This window comes from Megalops cyprinoides, chromosome 3, assembly GCF_013368585.1.
Source record: "Megalops cyprinoides isolate fMegCyp1 chromosome 3, fMegCyp1.pri, whole genome shotgun sequence".
NCBI classification, from domain to species: Eukaryota; Metazoa; Chordata; class Actinopteri; order Elopiformes; family Megalopidae; genus Megalops; species Megalops cyprinoides.
Window position 1 is genome coordinate 9,254,203 of NC_050585.1, and position 26,237 is coordinate 9,280,439.

Sequence of the window (26,237 nt, forward strand, 5' to 3'; positions counted from 1 at the left end):
AGTTCATTATTGATGGGAACCTTTTCAACCAGGAGGGCTAATGAAGAGGCAGACTGTGCTGGGGGGGGGGGGGGGGGGGGGGTCACTGGCCTTCAGGCCCCGCCCCTGACTGTCATGCAGTGACTGCCTTGCTCCGTGCTCTGGTGTGGGGAGGCTCACACAGCGCATTCCCAATAACAGTGGTCATGCTCAGGACCTGTGGAAGGGTCAGGCGATCAGGGTCCTGGGGTCAGGTGAGTTCACTCTGGAGCATTGATCCACAGTGATCAAAGTGAGGCCAAGCACTCCCCGCGCCCTCAGGTGCTTCAGGCCTACTGCCCTTAGGTGTGCAGAGGAGTCCAGTTTTCCACTAGGAACAGTCTTCCATACTTCCCTGTACAACTGCCTAGAAAGTGTGTATGTCCTGTGAAGGCTATGTTAGTGCACTTTAATGAAGTGTCACGTCAGGAATTTCAGGTGATAGGAGAGCGAACCTGATATGGATGGAGCTACTGTGGTGTCTCAGGAGCCATGTCTTAAACATGCTGCTGCTGGTAGAGGAGAAGACAGGTGGCTGAGTAGGATATGAGAATAGGTGAAGGAGGAAGAAGCAGACCAGCGATCATAGGTGATATGCCTTCCCCCCAGATACTGACATTGCTGTAATCGCTGATGTTAGCTCAGAAGCATTCCTGCCTCGGAGGCCAGAGATACACTGATCCTTCTGAGCTCGGAGCTCTGCGCACTGTGTGAGACTGTCAGGTTCTCCCCTCCCCAGTACACAGAACGGGGAGTGAGCGTACTCCCTCCATCACTGCCAGAGACACACCAACCGGAGAGGAGACTCAATCCAACTAGGACTTGAAAGGGCCTCTCCATCACAGACCCGATGCCATGTCAAAGAGTACGTGGCCTGAATGCAATGATTCTCTGTTTGATTCGACAGTAAAGCTTTCAGGAGGGACACAGAATACACCGCACTCTGGCGAGTTGTTAGCGGTATAATTCAGGGCGTTGATCTTTCACCGTCACAAGTCACGTCCACTAAAAATCCAAACACAAGCAAGACTGGGAGCCTTCCCCAAATTCCCAATGTTCTAGCAACGTGGACTGAGAGGATTTGGCATTACTATACATTTACACTTAATGAGAGCAGGGAAACCAATTAAACAGGAGTGGGGTGGAGTTACGTGACGTAGTTCTCGCCATCGGGAAAACTGCTAAATGCAAATGGATTGTTGAGCATCAATAACTAATGCCAAACAAGCCACTGGTGAAACAAGAAAAAAAAAAACAAAATCAAAAGCACTGAATTACTGTATGAATAAGTATGATTTTCTGTATGACTTTGAGACATCTTTCTGTTTGTGTAGCGAAATGGACTTTGTGAGGACAGCGGCCAAGTGCAAACTGAAGTATAATCTTATCATATTTCAATCTTATCACAGCATACACGCACGCACACACACACACACACACACACACACACACACACACACACACACACACACACACACACACACACAATTTGCTGTGGACATGTGGGAACAGCCATTTCCTTTTTGTACACGTTTATCAGTGGGTGCAGGTGGGGTTAAGTCTAACCACAGAGGCACATCTGCAGCAAACACACAGCTAAAAACTCAAAAGCAAACCCGTGCCCTTTTGTTATTAACTATTAATGCAGTCGAAACAAAAGGTCACTGACGTGGGGACAGAGTGCTGCTGCCACTGGCCCTGTATGACACGAGGACTTTCCAAATCACGCAAACCCGCTACGGCTCCATTCAACAGCTGTCTGCTTCTTCCCGTGAAGTTCAACCGCTCACACAAGTCAGAGACCGGCGCAGGAAATGCCTTTGAGACGGCGAGCGCAATTCAAATCAGCCAGGGGGACAGCTCCGGCTGAGAACGCCAGGCAAACAAAAACAAGCCAAAAAACAAAACATCTTTCAGCGGGTGCGCGCAGCGGCGGATGGCTCGGAGGCCATCGAGGAGGCAGACCGCAGAGGCGGGAGGCAGCGTCTTTGATATATAGATGTGGGACAGCACTGTCTGTCTGCGGGATCCAATTAGCCTTTTCCCCGACTGCTTTCGTTTCCCTAATTAACTTGCACGACACTGACGCGTCACCCGCTCGCCACAATTCGCTCTGGGACGGGGGCCTACCAGCAACTCCGCGGCAGTCCCGCCGAGGAGCTGGAATGCGTGTGCGGCGTGTTTACGTGGACACAGAGAAAAAAACCAACAACAAAAAAAACATAAATCCCTTCCACCTTTCATGCCTCATCAATTACACTGCCGAAGAAAAAGCACGAGCTTATTCACGCTCACAAGAAATATAGGCTAACGCATACATTATGCAGGGGCTCCACCTATAACTCACCACTTTATTGAGGTACCTGTTCACCCCTGTCATGGAGACGCTGGGAGTTTGCTCTCATGCCAGGCTGATTGTCGGGCAATGAGTGAGAGATTAAACAGGTTTTATAATAAACCTGCCAGCTGCGCTCAATCATTTTAAAGCTCTCCGCAGATTTGGGTCAATGGCCTACTTATACTCTTACTCCATGTGTAACTGTATATAACTGCGGCAATCGAATGCGCATATGGCAGAGTAGAGAGGGGGATGATTAAAAAAAAAAAAAAAAAACGGAACGGCTGAGATTTTCGCCGACGGAGAGGCCGAGCGATGCACCGTCTCGCTTACCCACACTTTGACCCTGTCAGAAAATCTGATTATATGGATTAGCAAAACTCTGCATTGCAGTAGTCAATTTAAAGTGGAGACGTGAAAGTATCAGGGGCCCGTGAATCTGCTCTTTTTTGGGAAAGCGCAGCCAGGGAACAGATCAAATGGGCAACGCTCAGAGGAGCATCATACAAAGCCCGTATAAAGCCAGGGAACAGTGTCATCGCACAGCGCAGTAATAACATACTGTACCGAATAAAAAGGCCTCTATTAAAGAGCGGATCGTCTTGGGCAAAGGCCAGCGCTCGCTGGCGCTCTGAGAGAACACAGGCTCAGCTGGCCTGGCTCTGAGGGGCTGTTAAACTCTATCAGCACTCAGGGGGTGTGAAGAGCTCAGGTGGAGGCGGCAGCACTCGGCGCTTCGTAAAACTTCCGCGTTTCCACGGCTCTTTTTCTCCCCTCCCTCCCGGGAGTCATTTTGCACCGCGTCACCGTTACGCCAGGAAGGAGGTCGCGTGCTGTCCCGGCGGCTGTGAGCCGCAAAACGCCCCTGTGACAAAAAGCATCTGCAGCCATCGCAACAACAGGCTTAACCCTCCCCACCCTTTCTGGATCAGTGCTATGGTAAAAAACAAGCAGCTCCTCCTATCCAGCTAACAAAGAGCATTCTGGAAACCTACCTTTCACATTGATGTCAACACGACCACAATGTAGACATAACGTCCTGGGTAAGCAAGGCCCCCCCCCCCCCCCCCCTGCACTGGACGCCCCTTGTCAGTGTGGAGAGAAGTGCATTATGGGTCTTCTGAGAGTTGCTTCATAAACATTGATGGTAGCGCAGATGAGCCAATTTTCTCTGCCAGCGCACTGGTGTGCTGTTTGTTAGCCACATTGTTAGAACACAGATTTCAATAAGGAGATATGAAAGTGTAGGAGGTCCTCTGTGGCACCCTCTGTGTACTCCACTGTGCGAGGAAAAGAGCTGCATTATCAGTATGTAACACTGGCAGCTCACCGAAATTCGTGGGACTGAAATGCTGCCTTTCAGAAAAACACACATGGGATTTATAGATAATATGTAAATGAATATATACATGGATGGGAAAAAAAAATAAATGAATAACGATTTACAGTCCAGGGGACAGAATGCCTTTCCTCCGCTTGTTAAATTGCTCGCTCTGTAGGCCCGCCATGAGGTAAGTTGTAAAAGAGACAGGCCTACAATAGAGACACCGACAACAAAAAAAACCTCCACGGCGGCGCCACACTGAGACAACAGATGAGCTGGAGGCAGGAGTTCCACGGCTCAACGCAGGAATATTCTCGTAATTAGATCATTTACTCTACCGCCCTGCTTTTAACGTTACCGCTCCCGTTTTATGCGGTTGGATTTTTTTACGAGAGCAAATTGAGGCAAATCACATTTGCCGAATCTGTGGGCTCTGAGAAGAGAAACTCAAGCGGTCGCTTTTCTTTCAGTCCACCTTACTGGATGTGTCATCTCCGGAGCCAGCGTCCTCTGGGGGACGCCCGTGTGAGCCAGGACTGCAGCTGAGTGAAGTCATCGGGCCCCCGCAGAGGGGGAGGGACGCTCCGGACAGGCCAAGAGTGACAGGCTCGCACCCGTCCCTTTCCTCCGAGAAATCAAATACTCCCACACAACCAGCGCCTTGAACTAACGCCACCCCGTGCATTATTAATGAAGGGGAGAGGGCTCAACGCCATGCGGAATGTAGAAGCTCCGGCTAACGGTTAGCATTGTTACAGAGGGGATCACAGGATTTGAACAGCTTTCAATAGCTACCTGTGACTTATTTGCTACCTGTTTCTTAGTTTCTGAAGTGCACAAAGCAGAAGTGGGTGCAGTGTAACTTAACGATTGCGGGTTTGACCCCCTGGCGGGGGCACAGGTGTTGTTCCCCTGAGCAAGGGGGAACAAGCAGCTTCAATAAACACCCACCTGTACAAATTGATATGTAAAAGGAAAGCTATGCAAGTTGTCCCAGGATCAGGGCATCTGAAGAGCAAATAAAAATATAACAATGTCTGGCATTTCGGGGGCTCCTGCTAAATAAAGATGTGAATGATCACTTATGCAATGCTGGAGGAGCAGTGATGTAGAGGAAGTGTGTATGAGGACACATATCTGTTTATACACAGCAAAGTGCAGCGTATAAATGAGAGACAATAAAGTAAATAAATAAACAAATAAATGTGTGTGTGTGTGTGTGTGTGTGTGTGTGTGTGTGAGCGTATATGTGTGTTGGGAGGAGGAGGGGGGGTCTCCTGGCTCTTCAGCTGAAACACAGATGGGAAAGTGGGAGCCGTCATCTATGAACTTTTGGAAAAACATTGGGTGGGCAACAAAAAAAAATATGGCAGTTCCCGTTGAATTGTACCGACCTCAAATCAAATTTTTCCATCTCTCCCCGTAGTTTTGACGGGCAGTGTAAAAATAGCCGGCGCTGAAATATTTCCCTAGAGACCGGCTTGCCTCGCTCTCCCCTGCTGTGCTCCTGAGCGTGTCTCCGTGCCCCCCGTGCTCCGTCTGTGACTTGTAACATTTCGGGAAGGAGACGTGTGAACTCCTGGAGGAGTTAGCGGCTCCATTATACGCGGCAGTGCTGCTGCTGTGGGGAGCTGCTAAAGCCTGCGGCTCGGCGCTCTGCCTGTTATTTGAAACTCACAAATACAACGGAGTCTCACACAAAAGCAGTGCTGGTGGAGCCCACGTTCAATTCAAAAATCAAAACCGCAAATACTGTCGCTTGCTACTTGAAAAGTGGTAACTACATTCACGGCTATTTCTCAGTGGTCAAACGAACAGTATCCTTAAATTTGTAACTGTCCTTGTGGTGCGGTGTGATAATTATTCGCCCTGTTAAAGCCAGTTGTGCAGTACCTGACCAGTCAGGGCTCACCAACTCCACAGAAAACATGCTAACCCCATCTCAGACTGTGTGTCTTATGTGGGATTCTGGCGAATTCTCCCAGGAGTCTTGCACTCAGCCACATCTACTTTCACATCATGAGCCTGAAGAAATCACTTAGTTTTCACTATCAGCTCCTCCCAGCTTCTGGTTCAGGTCTTGCGCGCTCTCCTTCCTAGTCTCCTGGCTGGCTTCAGTGCTGACACCATAAAGCTCCTTCACACTGAATGGTACTGAACTGCTCCCTTGTATTTATCACACCTCCACCTCCCTACCAACCACAGCATGCGTCCCTCTCTGGTATGCATGCTGCCCTTATTGCAGTAATGGTATTCCAAATGCTGGTACCAGCATTCCTTTCTCTGTTACCACTGCCCTGACACATTTACAGAATGCCTACCAGCTCCCAAGCTCACCCCTCTCTCCTACTGTGGCCTGTCCATCCCGTAAATGTGCCCTGCTCACACGTGAATCAGAACAGCAGTCACTTGCCACCTTCCACCACATACTGAACACTCCCTTGTTACTCCCTTGATACAAGTAGCAGCTCAATTGCAGTAACTTACACTGATTCTGACACATAACTGAACTCCCTGCTGCACTCATGACAATGCACAGGAAACACCCTGCTCCCTTGGTGGTATTGAAAAAAGGAAGTGGCACTGGCATTGGCAGGATTTCAGCGGGCCACTCCCTGATGCATCTCACAACTTCTGTGCCGCTCTTAGTTGACCCTGGGACGTGACATGCGTCACCAGGGGGAGAAGTAGGCACCCCCTAAAACCCCCCAGTAAACCTTCTCAAGGAGGATTTGGGGGGGGGGGGGGGGGGGGGGAGCAACCATATGTTAGCCTAAGACTGGTAATTATGGGAGGGATTTTCTCAATCGCGCAAGCAGAGACCGCAGTGCGCCACAGCAGGGCCACTAACACTAATGCCAACACAGCACAGAGGCTGAGTGGGGTTGCTTCCACCGCGCAGGATGCAGGCTAAAACCCGCAGGAAAACTCTGTGAAAAACCGGCGCAGAGAATTTGCTGTGCGCGTCTTAAAGTGGCCGGTGTGGGGTGGCAGCCTCCGCTCGCCCATCACTTGCACGCTGTGCTCTCTGTGGGCAGCAGCGCATTCCGCTGTGGGAGGGCCGCCACGGGGCCGCGTTATCAGCGAGCCCCACAGGCCTGGAGAGAGGAAGGAGCGCTGCACCGATAACAGCCAGCGTGTGACCCCACCCTGCCGCTCAGTACCCCCCAGCAGACCCCGAGCGTCTCCGTTTACTCACTAACCAGGGTATAGCATTCACACACTCGGCCACTGTAAACAAAATGGTTCGAACCACACAACTGAATTGGAGTGGTCCTTATAAAAGAAGATATGTAGGCAAAACCATGCAAGTTCAGTTTTCAAAAGGAAAAGAAAAACTCTGTTGACATGTAAGAACTAGTTCAGGGGCCCTGTGGTCACAGTGTCTGTCCGAAATTTAGTACTACTTACTATATTCAGAACTACTACTATATTGTGGCCCATAAACTTCTGCCCAAAGCATTCATGAATGTGTATGAAGTGAGCGTAGAAGTGTGGAATATTCCAGCGTATACTGCAAAATATAGTGATGACAGTAAAAACCATAAACACAAAAAGCACGACAAAGCATGATGATAATGGGCTTTCCAGTACCCACCAAGAATCCTTGAAAAGCATAATGCGTCTGGATGGCACCTCAAGACTTACACACACAGCACAGTATTTCATGTGGCTGAGCGTAAGCATCCCTCCTGTCCCGAGTGGGTAGTTTCACAAATGCAGGATAAAGGCACTGCCTTTTCCAGCTGCATAGTAAAAAATGCTAAATATCACTTCCTTAATCTTCTCATTTTCAGACACGAATCCAGTCACGCCTGCAAGATGATTCTCCAACAAAAGGGGCCCGCTCCTTCATAAGTCACTTGTGCCAGTGACTGGCACAAAAGGCTGCTTCTTCCTGCTTTTGACAGTGGCTAGATGTGGCATGCAAGTGCTGTCCTGTCTGCAGTGGGAGCCTAAAAAAAACACCTTTAGCATCTTTAACATTTTCTCACAGGACATAGAGAGCGGCAGGCTGGTATCTGCGGGGGGAGACGACCTGGCAATTAAGGCTCCGCGGCCTCGGTCACTGCTCTCTTCCCCGGTGACTTCTAATCAATGGCTTCATCAGCCTTCTGTAACATCTCCACAGGAACGCTTTAATCAGCTCCAGCTTTCGCCATCCTCCCACGCAGCGAGGGCTGCCGCATTAACCCTGCGCGTGCCACGCACACTGTCCCATCAATATGATGGCCTGGGTGAGGGGACGCAAGGAACTGTGTTCTGCAGTCTGCAAACCCCCTCCCAAAAAAAAAAAAAAACAAAAAAAAAAACTGTGGTGCCCAACTACAGTATAAATGGGAGGGAACCGTAGAGCTAGACCGATTGGAATGGTTCAGATGGAGAGAGCATTCAGATGTATCCAGCAGCCAGATGGCTGTGTCAGATCATAACTTGCTCCATTTCAAGAGCTGAACATCAGGTGGCTACAGGTACGGCGTAGCAGTAAGGAGCAGGGCTCATAACCCTAAGGTTGGCAGTTTGATTCCCAGTTGGAACACCGCTGTCAAACCCTCGGACAAATTGCTTAACCTTAACTGCCTCAGTAAATTTCCAGCTGTATAAATGAATGCCATGTAAAAATGTAAGCAATATAAGTCACTGAATCAGAGCAAGAGTCAGCCAAGCCAATGTTCTGCTGGCAGAAGATTAAGACTGAAATGTGTTGCATGATCCTGACTGCAGGTACAAGCCAAGCAATGACATTCTGAATGCTCTGTGCTGAGCGTTTCATAAGCAATCCTCCACATTTAAAGCCAATAAATGTCCACTCCTTGCAATTCAGAGGGTTCTGCTCCCTCTTTTTAATGTTTACACTCCCTTTTGAACACATTTTTTTTAACCTGTGCTACCCACTCAAACAGAACCTTTGGACAGTTCAGGAAAGCCCATCAATGGAGCAGCCCCCTCTGTATATCTTTGTCACTGGAGCGTGGCCAGAGGAGTTTCTGTTTGGCTTCAGCGCTGTTGCCGTGTTCATGGGCTTCCCTGGACGTTCCCTCTGCAAAGAGCCTGAGACCTCGGCACGCAGCTCCGTCACACCGGGGTGAGTCACACGCTAACGTGGGCTGGTGGCTGACAGGCGGCTCCAAACAGGGAGGGACCCTGCCCCCCCCCCCCCCCCCCCCCCCCCCCCCCGGAAGAGCAGGAAAGTGTCGCTTTGTTAAATGAACCTGTCAAACGTTTAAAAAGGTCAGCAACCAGACCCCTGTTCCATTACATTCGTCTCCGCTCTGTGGACGGCAGAGACGGCGCTCGCTGGCTGAGAATTCACCCAGGCTCTCGAAACCTTTCAGAACGTGACAAGGTCCGCCACCGAAACTCGCCTCTGCAGACACCAGAAGCCTGCTTTGCATAAAGCAGGGGGGGGGGGGGTCAAACCCATTTAAATTCCACTGCAAAAAACTTCCTGTTTGTGGACACTGCAGTTCAAAACATGCAATCTTTCCCAAGAAACGATTACACTTTTGTTCCATTAAATAAAATCTTATGGCCTTATTAAGTTCTCAAGTCTACTATTTGGTCTTGAATCAAGGGGACTGTTTTCATTAAACATGTTTACCAGTTAGGCATCCAAAAATAGACCATCGTAAATGAAACTTAATGAAAATGTTCTCATGGGAACTAAACGTCTGATTAATGCACAAATCCCGACTGTAGGCCTTATTTGTGACCGTGTCCTTTTTGACTTACGTTCAAAGGTAGAGAAAAACTCTTCAGAACGAGCTTACTCACAGGGACAGTTACTATGCTATTGCAGAATGGCACCCCAGATTCTGAAACTACTTCTAAAAGGAAACACTCCTGTATTTCTCCCCTGGACTGACATGCCTCGCCCACGGTGAGCCAGTCAGTGATTAAAGAGCCGAGGAGAGGTTTCAGTGCTGACATACAGACAGTCCAGGACACGCACAGGAAGATGTTCCCACTTTCTGAGAGAAAGCACGGCTGGCCCAGCTGGTCTCCTTGACCGCCAAGGTCCTGAGCGCTTCCGCCAGGGGCAGCTGGCAAAGGGTTAACAGGCATGCCTGGCAGAGCTCTCTCCTCCACTTCAAAGGTAAGTCGGGCTCTCATCTGGGGCTGTGCATCTGCCAAATACAGACCTCTCAAAATCTGCTTTTCAGTGCTGTGAAAGCCAGGGCTGTCTGTCAGCCTTTCATGCTAAAGATACTAAAAGCCCTGGAGCACTCTGTAACTACATTACACCCCAAAAACAAAGACAAAATAATGCACTGAATAGGGCACTGATGACACCCCGTATTGTGTGAGAGAGTGAGTACGTGCAGTGCGCAGACCGAAGGGGTCAATTACCATGCTATTCACAGAACTGATTCAAGGCTAATTAAATACTGCTTACTACCCTCAAAAGATTCTCAACAACACTATAGGTAACTCCTGTGGAAAAACAACAGTTTGTCCGTATTTCAGGTTTTACCAGAGTTTCATCCAAAATGTTAGGCATTTCCAAGTAATTAAATTTTTCCAAAGTAACTGTGACAGAGCTGGCCGATGCCCTACACATAAACTAACAGAGGGAGTAAACCTTTCCAAAAAACAGTAATTTATTTTAAAAACCACACACAAACACAGGAGAACCAGTCTACAGCCCCCAGCACACAAAATGGCTTCCAGAAGTTTGAACCACCTCTGTGGCCACACACCTGTATATAACATGCCTAATTAGGACACATCTGTATATAACAAGCCTACTTAGGACAGGTGTGACCTTGGTTCACAGACAAACAAGACAATTAACAAAACGAATAAACACTTATAACCAGTTTAACAATTAAACAACTAACAGTTAACATTTAGTCTATTGGGGTGGGGTGAAGGGCTGCTCCTTCACAGTAACAAACTGTACATAACAGTATAACCCCCAAGGTCACTAGAACTGAGACCATTTTATAATACAAGGTTGTTTTAGTGAAGGTTAATTTTTCAGAGAAATATCCTTGGACTACTTACTTATCATGCCAACCCTCTCATACGACACAGCCTGCAGACGTTTTCAACAATCCTTTTAATATCTAATTAACAGTCTTCCACCAATCACATTCTGAATGAGGCCGCTAGGTGGAGATTAACTTCAAAGATTTACAATCTGACCAATAATTTTGCTCTTCCTGTCATTAATGACTGTAAATCACTTGGCAGTAAAATGGTAATTAAAGTGATTGCATCCGTTCCACGACACTGACCACGGGCCTGTCCTGCGCAAATACAGCATTTGTCTCATCAGCGACCGATCGATCCACGTTCCCAGTTAGACGGCTGTGTTACAAATTAGACGCCTCTGAGAACCAGTCATACGTCATTCCCAATCAAGGCTGCTGCTGTCTGTTCCTCTCTCTGTCCCCTGCCCAGTGCATGGTGTTCGTGAAGCAGGAGCCAACAGACAGACCGCATGAGATCATCCATCACTGCGTCTCCTTACTGGACTCAGATATAAAACAACACGGCTTGTCCATTACTCACTCCTGGCTCCTAGTCAAGAGACTGATTTGAGTCACACAGGTGACTCAAACTGGTGTGGACTGGGATTCTGACCAAAAAAAAAAAAAAAAAGGCCTGTCACGGGGAGCAGCACTCTCTCTGCAATGTCAGGAGTGTGTAGCACCCCGGGGTGTGGCTATGCCATTCCCTGAAAAGACGTTCCTTGAGTGTTTACGAATGGCATTTCACAGACTGCTGACATGCTGACTGCATGTTAAAATGCTGGCAGATGGCTTTGCCCCGAGCGCCGCGATTAAAGCCGCGGCACCGTGGCGTGGGACGAGGAGCTGTGGTGAAACGGCCAGAGGTGGCCTCTGGAACAGGAGACACAGAATACCTGCAGTCACACGTCACTGCCCTCCTAATCCACGTTTCCTAAACAGCTCCGCACGCTCATACTGATACAGAATCAGATAACCAAATGGGGACTGGGGGGAAGGGAAAGGAGAGCTCACAGAGAGAACAACCCTACAATGATACAACAACAGCCAAAACCTCATATTGGTAGTGCCAAAGTAGAATTTACAAATAGTTTTATCAAAACAATTTTATATAATTTTTACTCCATTATTATAATTCATACTCTATAGTACAATATTTCCTACAATGCATATCTGTTCTCTTTTTATAGCATCTGTGCCACCCAATGTAGTTTAAAATTGCTGCATGAAAGTTTACAATCAGGTGTTGTCTAGGATTTGAAGATCCAAGGCTCAGAAACAAAATATTATAAGTATTTCATTTCAAAGAGCGACTATCCCAGGTTCAGTGCTAACTGTGAAATCAATAGATCAAGGAAACAATATATGACAAGAGATTTATTTTTTTTCCCCTGCACAAGGGGTAATGACAGCCCACCAGCTGTCATTGTGCACAGTTATTTTTAGCAATACATTGCTGACATATACGATATGTAAGATTGATATAGGCCTCAAACAGACCTGAAAAGCTCAAACCCCCTCTGGTCCATTAAGCACAGCACACACACTCTCCAAATCAGTTTTCTGTGAATTTCACAGCTGCTGGCACCGGCGAGCACTTCCAGTGCACTCTGAGACCAACCGCACTGACAGCACACGGCCCAGGCCCCATTCATCTCCGTGACTGCTCGGCGCTGATCTGGGCAGCCGCACCACTTCTCCAACCTTTCATTTCTCTCGCTGAGAGGGTGCAAAACCTACACCCTGAGAGGCTGGGCCCATGCATTAATAAGGACCGACAGCATTCCTATTGGAGTAAGCCCTCTCTGTGGTGCTGAAGAGGAAGCTATAATGTAGAACTGAGAAAGCACTTGGGGCAGCCTCTCCTGACCTGCCTTCAGCGCAGCTATAAATACACTGGGCAGCCCTACAGATTAAAAGCAAACAATGAACAACAGGAAGTGATTGTGAACATTGGTCAGGCCGAGATCGCAGAAACGCAGGCGGCGTGCGGGAAAAGCGTGCTCCCCCCGCCCACGATGACTGCGCCTCCCCACCACAGGGCCCCAAAAACACTGAAACCAAGCCTCCTGCAACGTCGGTCTCCCATTTGAAACAAAAACACTGGGGGCTGGTTTGTCGGCAGGAACCTTGGGGGGGGATCGCGTTCCACTTAGCAGACATCCTTCATCCACAGCTATCTGCACAACTTCCATTCAACACATTAGCCTACCAATTCCAGATTTGTTCTTTCATGTGAAAAAATACAACGTTACAAAATTTCATAACGCGTCTTGAGCCCGCGTTAATCGCATTAAGTTGCGCCACAATGCTTCGGGGTGTCTTTGTTAACCCTCGGTGTTTTTTTATTGAGGATTCTTCAGAAAACAATTATTACATTTAAATATGTTCATTGCCAATCAGTACGATGTGACATGATACATCGCCAAGTTTCTAAAACGTTAACGAGAGCAGAAAAGAAAATTCGCTTTACTGGACCGCTGATTGGAAAATTAAATGGGGGTGTGATTTAGAGGTTTTGTCGTGTTTTTAGCAATTATGAACTCCGTTTGTGGTCTGGTATCAAAACAGTCTGTGTGAAATGCATCAGACCTCTGCTCACCATCCTTAATGTAAAAGGTCGACATTTCATCTGAATTATCTTTAATTTGCTTGCATTAAAGGCACCCAGAGGTCTTCATTGAGTATAAAAGTTTCACACCTGGGAAACTGTCACGCTCATCTCAAGCCAAGATGAAAATATGACCGGCACGCAACTCCATCAAACTGTTTTGCCATGCCTGGGCGAGATGCTGGGTACAACAGGTCACAGGTCACCTGAAAAAGTCACTTCCCCTAAACAAGTCTGTCCATAGCTATTTTATACAAATCTTGCAGCCTACATCAAATCTACCTTTTAAATAAATAATAAAAAAAGAAATGCCACGTTATGAACGGTAAACCATTTCTTATGCTCGCAGTGTATTCAAACGCCCCGCTTCCTGGACGTAGAAGATGATGCCTTCATATCTGAGATTTAAAAACATCCAGCCACTGCTGAAGTTCGAAGTTGTTGAATTTTAAAGGCTGAATAGAGTGCAGCTTTGCCGAAAAAAGCTTCCTCCAAGCTTTCAGCTTCGCAACAGCCAACTATAAATAATCCCACAACCACAGCCAAGCTGACATCATAATGCAGTAACGTAAAGCTCCTTAAAATATTAAAATTGGGATGAAAAAGTGGGGAAAACACGAGGAAGGTTGGAAAGGAACTAGCAAAGAAAGAAAATGCAGGAACAATACAGACGAAAATGTAAACAATGGAAGAAGAGAGAAATGTTAACACTAGGGATATTGTGGGGATGACAATTTCTAAGAAACACTCAAAAGATGCTTGGAAGTTATTCGCACATTCATACTTCGCGAAGACATGCCTTCATGCCATTATTCACTTCACCCACTCCATATAAGTTCACCAGACCTTTCACAGAAAACAGCGTACGCCTACGGGGAAAGATCTCTTTACCTTGCCAACAGCGCACTTTAACTTTTTACAGCAGGATGAGAAGGAGACTCTCACCACGCGAACACGATGTGAGCAGGTGCACTGCCTACAAGTCATGCTCACATGAACTAGAAGTTCCGAGATATAGCTTTTGATGCCCTCACTCACCAGACTACTCCGAATGCTCCGTATCCAATGGGTCTGTCGGGCTCGATATCCAGTGGTTGCTGTAAGAGGTGTGAATGTTGGTGATGGTGGTGCGCTTTGACCGCTGCGGCCTGAACTTGGGCCGGTGCCGCAGCCGCGGCGGGACCGGGGGCTTGTCCAGGAGCTGGCGAGGGAAAGTACGGTTGCTGCTGGCTCGGGTTCAGCATTACCGCCGCAGCAGCTGCCGCTGCAGCAGCAGCCGTGGAGGCGTGCTGTTGGACAGGGTGGACTGCAGCGGCCGAACCAGGGTGCAGGTGATGCTGGCCCGGATGGTGATGGTGATGCTGGAGATGGTGTGGTGGTACATGGGGCAGCTGGTGATGATGGTGTGGGTGATGTGTTGCCACCGCCGACGCGCCGCCGTTGTACGCAGCCATCATTTTTGCGGCATTGGAAGCCGTGGTACCACACAAAGCCATTCACTCAACAACAGCACCCAAATGACGGAAAAAGGGGAACTGAGCGATAGGAATAAAAATTAAATGGTACCCGTTATTAAAGATCTTAGCAGCGAAACTACACAGGCGAGTCACGAGGGAAATGGGAGCGGGGCAGTTGCGAGTCAAACGGTCATACGTCAACACCAAACCGGACACAAATAATTTTATGTTTAAATATATACATATATCAAACAAATGCTTCAGATGTCATCTTTATATTAAAGTATCCCCAATTTCCGCAGTTTCATTTCTTTTCATCTCAATGAACTGACCTACTTCATGTGATATAACTAGCTTAATTTCCTCTGCGTGGACAAAACGAAAATTTAAATGTTACTGCAAGCACACAAGCTAATGTAGATTATTGGCTGAAATATAATTAAAACAGTAAAAAATGTTAATGCGACAGGAAAACCCTCTCCCCCCCACAATAAATAAATACTCCACGGCCTTAAACCTCCCACATGTTGGAAGTGGCTATCCCCTCTCCACTCACAAACCCAGGGCAATTTCCCATTTGTGCAGTAAAAGATGTAAATCGGTAACAATCAGATATGAAACGGGGCGTTCATCTTTCAAATTTCCTCATCTTTGCTTTTCTGTGTCAAATTCATCGTCACTCTTGCCACCGCCAACTGCTGCATGCAAGCTACTTCGCAGAAGTTCCTATGGTCTCAGTTAGGCTACTTGTTTTCAGCTAAACAAGAGACAAAATGTTTCGCGCACAACAAATCAGATACAGTAGCTCGAAATGTAGCCAAACGGTGGAATTGCTTCATTTGCGTCGGGCCACCTAACCCGCATATGTAATAGTTCAGGTGATGCTATATTTGTTGATTTTGCTGATGCTGTTGTCCCTGTGACGTTTGGAGAAATCACTGCTCCTGGCTCCCGTTTAAAAATATCGCCATTCCCTCAGCACCCCATATCCAGTATTCCAAATCATTTTGATTAAAAATATCCTTTATCCTGGAGCGAGAAACAGTCTTCCAGGAGCGATCAGTCAACTTATTTTTTCCATCAGACCCGTTGTTTGTTAGCTTGCTTGTTGAGCTGTCTTCCTGCACAACGTAGACATAGAAAATAAAAAAGGAAATATAAAATGAAAATAAAACGCCAAGAACGCCTCGTTCGCAGTCACAAAACAGGCGGCCACAGTTGATTCTCCTTGGCCGGATGGTGCTGCCTGGAAAGTGACACGCGCAGGCTGAGCAAAGCTACCAGTCCGTTCCTTCTGTGATTGAAGGACTTTCAGCCAATCAGAGTACAGAAATTAATACTTCTGAGGTGATGATGTCATTCAACTAATCAGATAAAGGGGAAAGACCGTCCGTCAGATACAAAGGTAATAACTTAGGACTTGTGGTATTGTGCATGTTGTTTTCTCCTTTTCAGTATTTTCCGTTATTGACATGAAGATATCATCATTGGTGGACAAGGCGCTCTGCTGCGTGCAGTACATTAGTGAAGATCGAAAGCAAACCGCTGGCTCCTAAGGAGCGCCCCCGGTCTGAAATGATTGCCATAAAACGCTAACCAATGACTGACGTAGCTCAGTCAAGGGCTAGGGTTACGACAATGGTAGTTACTGAGCTTTGACTGTCGATATTAGAATACATTCATACGCATACATACGCAATCTTTGGGAATGTTACATGCTCCTTCAAGTCATACACCAAAAAAAAAAAAAAAAAAACTGAGACATTACAGGATTAGGCAGCAAGAAACCGAGCAGGGCAAAACCCATGGACTGTGCACTCACAAACATAAAGTTCAAGCGTCGCACATGTCATCCGCCCCACGAGGACGCCCATGAGGAGTGTGTGTACGCCCCCTAATGTTTCCTCTCTTTGCCGGCTGTCAACTGTGAGAAACAGTGAAGTAAAAATATTTATCTTTGTGTATATGAATACCACTTATTACGAGTTCTTCCATTTAACTGTTTGAAGAAAAATGTTGTAAGGTAATATAAACATTTTTTTTTTACAAAACAGTTGGAAATGTAAAAAACTTGGATTGTGAGCGAATGCTTTCGTTTAAACCAGACCGTGAATTATTGAAAAACAAATTTATTTCACTTGCTACCAAATATCTAATGCTTAAAACCTAACTGCGTTACAGCATACGCAAACTGTAATTGCTCATATAGTGCACAAATTTATCAGTTTACCAGAAAATGAATCATAATATTTAATGGACGTCATCTGGACAAGGATTAACACTACAAAATACTGTCATGTTAGTACGACTGGTAATGATAATTTTTCGAAATGATAAGGCGCAGCTGTGTATGAATACTGTGTTTTCTTCTCCTGGTCAGAGCAGCAGCATTCCTCTTGTCAGCAGTTTTGAGGTAACTTGAGCAGACTGATAGCAACTGCGAATTCCAGCCAACCGCAATCAAGTTCATCTTCAGGGTGCCATTTCTAGTGACCAGTTCGGTGTCCGCTGTTGAATCGCCTTTTTTAAAAGGGAGACCCACAAATACACACATTCATGTGGTGCTGAAAAAACATAAGGAGTCTAAATTAAATCAGAAGTTAAAACATGATGAAATATGATAGGATGAAACTCAATCGCTGGGGAAACAGGACAACAAACTACTGAACTACTGAATAGGATTAGAAATGACATTTTCAAGAATATTCAAGTGATGCAATTCAGAATACTGCTTTTGCTCAGCATTTTTAACTGAATATAAATGGTAGAAGTTTTTGATAAGTCTACACTCGGTAACCTAAACCTGCTCTACCAGTTTTTCCTTCAACTGACTCTTCTGGTTTTTCTGACAACCCCCTAATTAACGAAATGAAAGCATCCTCATTGTGCAGAATACATGTGTCAGCATGAATATGAAATACTGTAATATGCTGATTGCCACCCTCCTTCCCCAACCTTAACACCTAACAACCATACCTATATGTTGTCTTCAGTCACAGTTTAACAATGGCATAGAGACAAAAACAGATATTTGCAGGTCACTGGAGCACCAGCTTGGCTTGAACACTGACAAAACAATGCCTGGAGTTGAGGCTCAGGTGGATGATGCTGTTTGGTGGAGCCAGGTGTCATAGGCTCAGGAGACCCTTGACCTTTTCAAGCTTGACCTTTCGCCACTCTCCCGGTGCATCCATCCCCCTTATAGACCTTGGTGGAGCTTGAATGTACGGAGGAGAAAGGGATGGAGAAGGATACCAAGCGAAAAACACACAGTTCTTAAAGGTAGTGGGTGATACTTAAAATGTTAGAAATTAAGAAAGGAGCAGAGCTCAGGTTTGATCTTTTGAGAGGAAAGGTCACACCTGAACTCTGCTCATATTCCCTGTTGTTTGCAGCACTGCATGGGATTCGTACATCTATCAAGCACCAGGACCTTCCGATCAGGAGTCACTGACGCGGCTCCGTTCCCCTGCGCTCGCCTACTGAAAACGAAACACCGTGCTGCCAGCTTCCAGCTCAGCTCTGCCTCTGTCAGAGTTCTGATAATCATCAGCCTACAAAATTGCTCTGCTTGCTTAATGGTCTCCCGCAGGGCTGAAATTATATCCTACCTTTCAATGTTAAAAACTAATTGTCATCATTATGACCGACATATCCACCTAGCTAGGTCTGTTGCGTATCATGGTGATGTAATGCCACTCTTTTTTCCCCCCGTTTGAATCCATACTTTTCACTCCTCATTTTACCCTCCACCTAACAATGAAAAGAACTGAAATTTGATAACAGTCGACTGTCAGCTGGGAGAAAGGAATCCTTCTCATCTGATTACAGTTTACAAGGTTTTCAAATCCCACTTATTAGAAGTAAGATTACAGTGCAACAGTCTCTAAACATAGATCAAGCCAGGTCCATCTGCTCCTGTGTTATTTCAGATTATCACACAAGGGCTGTGGCACAGAACAACCTAACTGAAGACATACATGTGCTTGGGACTGACCCGCAGAAAGAACTGTGTTATGTTGTCTGTCACTGTAGCCCAAGAAACTAGATTCTGTTGACTTCCCTTTAGTCAAGTGTTTCTTTTACACCCATGTCTATATTGATTGCAAAGAGAGGTGACCAGACTACTGTAGAAGACAGCACTGCATGTGTCCCAAACACAATTAAATGTAATGCCCAACTAAACCCTCACGGACAGAGGAAACTTAACCAGCACAGATGGTCATATCACCTTGCATGTATATAAAAAGGCCATCAGAGAGTAGTGTTTTGTGCTTGCATTCACAGCCAGGATGTGAGAGGTATAAATGAGCTAGCCTCTCAGCAGTACATTTCCAATGAGGCTTCACCTAGGCTGTATTCCCTTACAAAAATATCTTGGAGGACAAGCCAATTTACCATAGAATCGGACCGATGCACAATAGGATTGTGTGTAAACTGCTGTATCCTATAGAGGTTTCCCTGCTGACACTCTCACACCTTAAATTGGCAGACAGGGGCAAGAAGCTCTCATAGCTCATTGGGATACCATTCATTGTGCTTTTCACCTTTAAAAAATCTTCTTTTTCATTTTTTCATCACAGCGAATGCTTGGTCACACCAGCAGGATCACAAACCCAATAAAAGGAAATCGAATTTCAACTCTATCCCTTAGACAAATCCATCCAAGGAAACTGTTTGATAGCAAATTAACAAGAGCGAATCAAAGATTCCTCCCAACGGTTTAGTTATTAAAGGTATTATGGGATGCAAGGCCATTGCTTCATGAAGAGAGCAATTAACGGGAACATTCACTGCTAGTTCCCTTCCCGTGACAGATGAACCAAACAATGCATCAAAGTATGGAGTTGAATGCATCACATAATCAGGCTATTTCAAAATCAATTATGGTGCATCGGTATGCAGACGTGGAAACACATGAACTGGTGTCTGCAGCAGCATGTGAAATGCTCTATCATCCATTCTCTGTCATCCATATTATATATAGACAAATCAGTTAACCAGTTGGATTAATTGACCTGCGAGGCCGGGTGGGGTGACTGCTCTTGCCCTTTGCTACAAATGGTGTCAGAGTGGGATGGCTTGCCGTGAGGCCATCGGAGGCGTACCCAGTGTGTGAGCCGTATGAGGGGACCCCCAGGTTAGGTTGACCCCGGTGTCCCCATAGATGGGTGAAGCACAGTGTGAGGGACCTCAGAGATGGGTAAAGGACTGGTGAGTGGGGCACCCTGGGATGGGAGAAGTACGGCAGGAGAATGCGTGAGGGACGCCTCTGTGCGTGAAGCGCATGGGTGCACTTCCCGAAGGGGAGGACAGTGTGATGGAGTGGCGTCACTACGGTTGAGTATGCGCTCTGACTGCCATACCAAAGAGCCAGGCTCTTTGGCGTCGCAAGTCGCATGGTTGGTACCCTGTAGACCCGGGTTCGAGGCCGGGTGGGGTGACTGCTCTCGCCCTTTGCTACATGACTGTTGCATAAGTCTTATACCACCTCATAGTGATTCTGAAGTGATGAGGTGATTTAACCTGCTGAATATCAGGCCTTCTTCTAACAGAATGCAGCAATGTGTTTCTACAGTGCCCTCCATAGTTATTCTTACCACTGATTAAACTGTAATTAACAATATGACTGAGAAAATGGATGGATGCATTTTTCTGCTTTAAAATGTAAAAAAAAGGTTACACCTATATTGTAATACCACTGCACAGTCATATCCGTATCATAGTAATGAATTGTGTCAGAAAACACAAGGGTCACATTTATTCAAACCTTTAGGCAATCTTTGAAAAACAACTCTACACCAACATTCTGCTTTTGGAAATTCAGCGGTAGCTTTTGGAACTAACTAGAGGCCTCTGAAGGTTTCCTGTTTCTGTAGGCTACAAATAAGACAAGATGAAACTCAGAAGAAATTCATTAGTAGGTTAAAGAGTTTACTGAAGAGTGCAGGTGAATGGTCATTGACCTCCACAAATGGTGATACATAAACATTCACAAAAAACTGAATCTTACCACTTTCCAATATAGTATCCATTATTAGGCAAGATCAGGCTACTACTATAGTGGCAACCATGCCAGGAAGACATTGCAAGCCATCACTTCATCACAGGCTGTTAGGCATGTGGTCCTGGAACCAGCCATGACTCCAAAGGGAATAGTTGGACTGACAACAAACTTGCATCTCGAGGTGAGGTTGCTAGAAGAAGCCAACCACTAGGCAAACCACAAAAAGACGCAAACTACACCTGAATGAAGCATGTGTTATGGACTTATGGTCAGATGAAATGGAATGAAAATTGAGCAGTTGGACTTATGGTCAGATGAAATGGAATGAAAATTGAGCAGTTGGGATATGTTCATTGGCTTTATGTTTGGCATTAAAAGGTGAAGCTTACATGTTGCGGGAAAAATAATACCCGATGTGAAATATGGCAGAGGTATATTATGTTTTAGGGTTGTTTTGTATCTATGGCTTCTCTAGTGTTTGTTAAAATAAAGGGAGTCATAAGCTCCAAAATGTACTGGAACAGTTTGTCCAACTACTCCTCTATGTCCATTTTCATTGACACAGAAATGTGATTTCCCCTTTAATGCTATGTCACTAGGCACCTATGAGACAAATTCCCATATGACATTTCTGTAAGGATTTTTAAGCGCAATTGCCTTTCATGAGTGGCTTCATTTTACCTGACTGCAGAGATATCCACATACAAGTACAGAGTTAAGTGCAAGGCTCTGTTGCTTGAAGCTAAATGTGCCATGATAGTCTATGAAATGATAGGACAACAGATCAAAAATCCATAGGCTTTTACATGTTATTTTCTTGCTTGGCAGGTCCTGATTTTTATGCATTGTGTATCTCTTTGAAGTCGAGAAAATGGTCCTCTGCTTGTGCAAGGGGTTAGGATAAAATTAGATTTGCATGGAGAAACCCGTACCTCATGGAGAAAAACAAAAGCAATGATGAAATGTTTTGTGTTACAAATTGACCAGTGTGCTGAATAAAATTAAAAATAATGAGGGGAAGAGATGTCCATTTTCCACAGAGAAATAGTGCAAAACCAGTCAATAAAATGCCAGAAAACAAAATCAATCACTTGACTCAACCAATAATTTAAATGACAAATCTGCTGCAGCACTCCGTAATATCACCCATGGATTTACAGAACTTCGTTTCTGGTGAGTAAAGTCGTCAGTCATTATGCTAAAGCAGACTAACTGGATCTGGCTGGCATTCTGGATTGTGGTCTGGGAGGGCATGATCTACGCTCTGCTCAACAGCTTTTCAAAGCATGCACACCCACACAGAACACCTGGAACAAAATTATTGATTTGATCGATTTCTGTCATTTGGAGCAGAATGGAAAATCTTCCCCAACCTCCTAAAAACATCAGGTTAAAAATGATTGGGGAGTGGTGTTTATAAGAAGTCAAAGACGTTTGTTTCACTGGAAAAGAAAACTAGGATTTGAATGGAAAAAGGGGGACATGAAAGACCATGTATTGCATAAGCACTTCAAAAGATGCATAGATCTGTTGTGCACGGTAAAGATAAACAACTTCACGGATGTACGCCATTTGATGCTGGTTTTATTTTTGGCAAGGTAAGACTTGTATTCGCCTGTATTGCACACAATAGCTGAAGTTTGTGAAAAAAGGACTGGGGTTACCATGGAAACTATGACATTTGAACTGTGAGGCCAGTGCTAGCAAGACAACATGTGCTTCTTAAGTCATGATGACAATGGTAGCAATTTTCCTTCATGCCTGTTTATGTATGTAACAGAAAAGGACTGAAAAGCACAATTTTTCAACAGCACATTCAATGCCACATTTATTCAAATGTCATGTCTTCATGTTTTTAATTTGCTCTCATTCAAGGAAAATTAACTGAAAAAGACCAAGGTCCTCTGTTTAACAGATCATCCATTTAACCTAACATTTCTGTTTATGTCTCAGGATGTAAAATCTTACTCACCACTTTTTTTCGGTGCTCATTTTTTGCTTTGGTGAAAAACCCTGTATGATGGTAAATTCTGAGGCCGATCTGTCTTCAGACCAACAAAGGCTGCTCTGGGCACATAGTGGATTCCCTGTTTCAGGGTACAATGATGTGTGAATGCATCGCTCTTAGGCTCAAGCTCAAGAAAAACTGCGTTGTGCATGTTTCACTAGGTTCACTAGGTTACACTAATTCTGCACACAGGAAAAGAACAACCCAATAACGCAGAAAGACACGTGCTGCTTTGTCAACATGCTCACAGATATGCTGAAACAAACAAATGCATATGCGGCTTTTGTGTATTTCGTAAGGCCAGACAGGCAAACAGACGCATGGGACAACTGTGTTGAGCATGACTCGCTGTGAGGAGCGTAGCATTTAATACACTTGCCTGAATTGCGCTCAAAGAGACAAATTCCTCTTGACACAATGAGGAGGCCGACTTTCCCAGACCTCTAAGACAGACAGGCTATTCTATTTAGAGCACCAGAGGCATTATCACGTCTGTTTTTAGATACGTGTCGTACTCAGTGCTTTTTTTTCGCACAGGGAAATGAGATGCAAAAAAGGGCCAAAAATAACAGCTATTTAATCGTTAGAAAAAAATAAGTTCTCCTCTCCCTCATCTGAAGTGATATGTCTTTTTTTAGCCGTGCCAGTCAGCTATCACTTCATGGGGGAGTTTTAATGTGAAATGAATTTGATAAAAACCGTTTGAGCTCATGAAAGAGCACAGTTAACGCCATGAATGAACCTTGGACAAACCACATGTGTAGCCCCTACTGTCATCACTCTCATCAAACACAGCCCTATGGAAAACCTGCAGAGAGCCACGCACATTTTGTGAGCCTTTCACACTTGCCAACAAATACTGGTCTGATCTGCCTTTGACCGGTTCAAAATCCAAGTGTGACAGCGGAAAGTGTGCTGTCCTAGCTGTTAAACTGCACTGACCTGGTCTGGTGCCAGGCCACCCCCTAACAGGGTTGCCCCGATGAAAAGACTCAAGGCGCACCCATTGGCAAAAGCTCTTCTCACTTCATCTTTTATCTCTGCTGGAGTCCGCCCACTATTGTAACTAATCTGCAGGCCAGCAAAGCAAAACAGACGAGCCCATTCTGGTCACCGCTGGTTCTATACCAGACGGGTATTTGCTAACCAGCTAAAGTGAGAACACCTCAGATTTGTGTTTTGCTTCAGCTCTGACACAAATGGCCCCCGGTTACTCTAAATGTAATTAGGAGCAAAGCTTGAAATTAAAATCATTGACTGCTGTCCAACACCAGCTCTTTCCTCTTTGTGTTTGCATGGTTAATGATGGCATAGCCTACAAATTTCACTTTATGGACTCAATATATAATGATGTGAATTTACTTTGTGACATTCAAAGTTAAAGATAAATTTGGGCAGCAAAAAAATAAATGTTCAAGAAGTGCATGACTTTTAAACATAGTTTAACGTGAGCACACATTTTCAAACAGCCATTGGTGAATCGAAGAGTCAAGAGAGTGCTTCGCAGAAGTGAACTCCTTCATATTCAAATTTACTGAGCAGATTATGGCAATGAATATGTTTGCATGCACTAATACCATGAAACCCATTTGATTAGCAAAGCACATGTAGTTATTTCTTTCTGGTTGGCAAAGGGATGTTTTATGGTCTGCAAGATAACGATAAAAATGCCATGCTTTATGAACTGTAAGATAATAAATATATCCCATATAGTTTCTTTTTGTCTTCTTAGATATTACAGGTACAGTTCTCTGGTTCCATATAACAAGATGAAAACAACTAACCATCAAGACTCTCCAAATAAATGTTCTGAATACGGTGAAGGATAACCTATCAACTGGACAATCGCATTTAAATTAGACAACCAGTGGTTTGCCCCCCTCGATCTTCGTAAAAAATAATAATGAGTTAGCCCTATTTTCGTTGTACCTACGACCTCATTAAAAAAAAACTATTTATCGGCGTTATTTTCCGAACAAATCATTAGGTGTTGTTTTACTATGAAAAGGCATTCTTAATTTCGGGGGCAATTTCTTCTACCGATGTACCTGCGTACGGCCAACTAAAATGAACGATTCATTAGCGCCCCCTCACGACTGAAAATTCATATCCAGTCGTTCGTTGCAAGTTAAAATCCGTGCACTTGGGGTTGTCATGCCGATTGTCATTATCCCATCTAATACTTTACTTCATTCGATACAGGGTTTATTTGTCTCACGCTCAACACAAAACTTCTATTATCCAATATCCATCATACCTCGAATTCTAATAACTAAATGTAGAATTTGAAAAATGATAACATTAGTTTTTAAAGACTCACCGGCAAACCAGCCGTTTTGATAAATCCACGTCTCAAAGTATGACGCATTGCTGTGTTTTAAGGTAACGAACTCTTAACACGTGATACAAACCGGGCCTATACTACGTGAACTTAAAATAACATGGTAATAAATTCAAAGATTGCCCTGACTGCACAGCTGGAACTGGACCTGGAAAATGGATCCCATGACCAATTTAGGAATAAAACAAATGACCTGCAGTTTGATAAATTTTTACCGCGTACCAGACGAAGGTTAGAACAGTTTTCTGCTGTATTCACACTGGCCACTCTACAGAGACCTTCATCTAACCCCACACAGTGCACCATGCCATATCAGCCATATCCCAGGGCCACAGAAAACCTTCCCCTACTCAAAGATATCAAGGATTTCTCCAGCAGTCATCCATTCTGAATTTGGAAATAGGACGAAATGGCTTCATTCTCATATGGTTGCGGTTAGATTTCAAATAGAACACTTCAATTTCTCAAATACAAAAAAGAATAAAAAAATCCCATATTTACACAGCTGCAGGCAAAGAAAGACAGAAGACAGCTGGACTAGTCACAGGAGCAGATTCATGTTTTATTGGAGACACTGGTTGCAGACATTGTAAGCCTTTTTAAAGCAAGGTGCCAAAGTAAGTTTTACAAAAATGAAAAATGGGAGAAAATTGGGTAAAACTAGATTTTGATTTAACAAATTGATATTCTTTCCAGTCACCTGTAAAGCTTGGCCTAAGTGAAAATTAATGTGTAAAACCACAGGTAGGAGGAAGAGATAAGCTTTCTATCCTTTGGACACAGTGGTATGTGTCTGCAAATACAGTGATCAAGTTTTATTATAACATAAGCGTTGGTGTCACTGAAAGGGTGAGCCTTCAGGTGGACTGGTGCCCCAAACTGCTCCAGTTAACAGAGAAACATGCGGGCTTGGTAGCTCGACCAGAATCCGCTGAGGTTTCACGCCAGCAGCGCTTTTGGCAACTGGACTTGATATGGAGCCCAGCGGGAGGAGTCCGCCCGCCCCTCAAGCCCACGTTCGATTTGAAGGAAAATTTGCATGCGCGCAGTCGAGTGCAGTTCGGCATACAGTGCGCAGAATCTCGCCGTCCACACCGTGAGGCCCGTCCTCTGAAGTCCAACAGTCTTGACCGGTTTGGTATTCAAACACAAGAAA

The 26,237-nt window shown here is 45.2% G+C and overlaps 1 protein-coding gene across 1 annotated transcript in view; it reads right to left on the reverse strand.

Annotated features, from left to right (window-relative positions):
* Window positions 1-15,976, reverse strand: part of LOC118775249 (serine/threonine-protein kinase NLK-like) — a 40,167-nt gene extending 24,191 nt beyond the window's left edge. The window contains exon 1 of the mRNA XM_036525070.1: window positions 14,307-15,976. Coding sequence (XP_036380963.1) covers window positions 14,307-14,764 — 458 coding nt within the window. The 5' untranslated portion in view covers window positions 14,765-15,976. The remainder of the gene's footprint in view (window positions 1-14,306) is intronic.
* Between the last annotated feature and the right edge of the window lie 10,261 nt (window positions 15,977-26,237).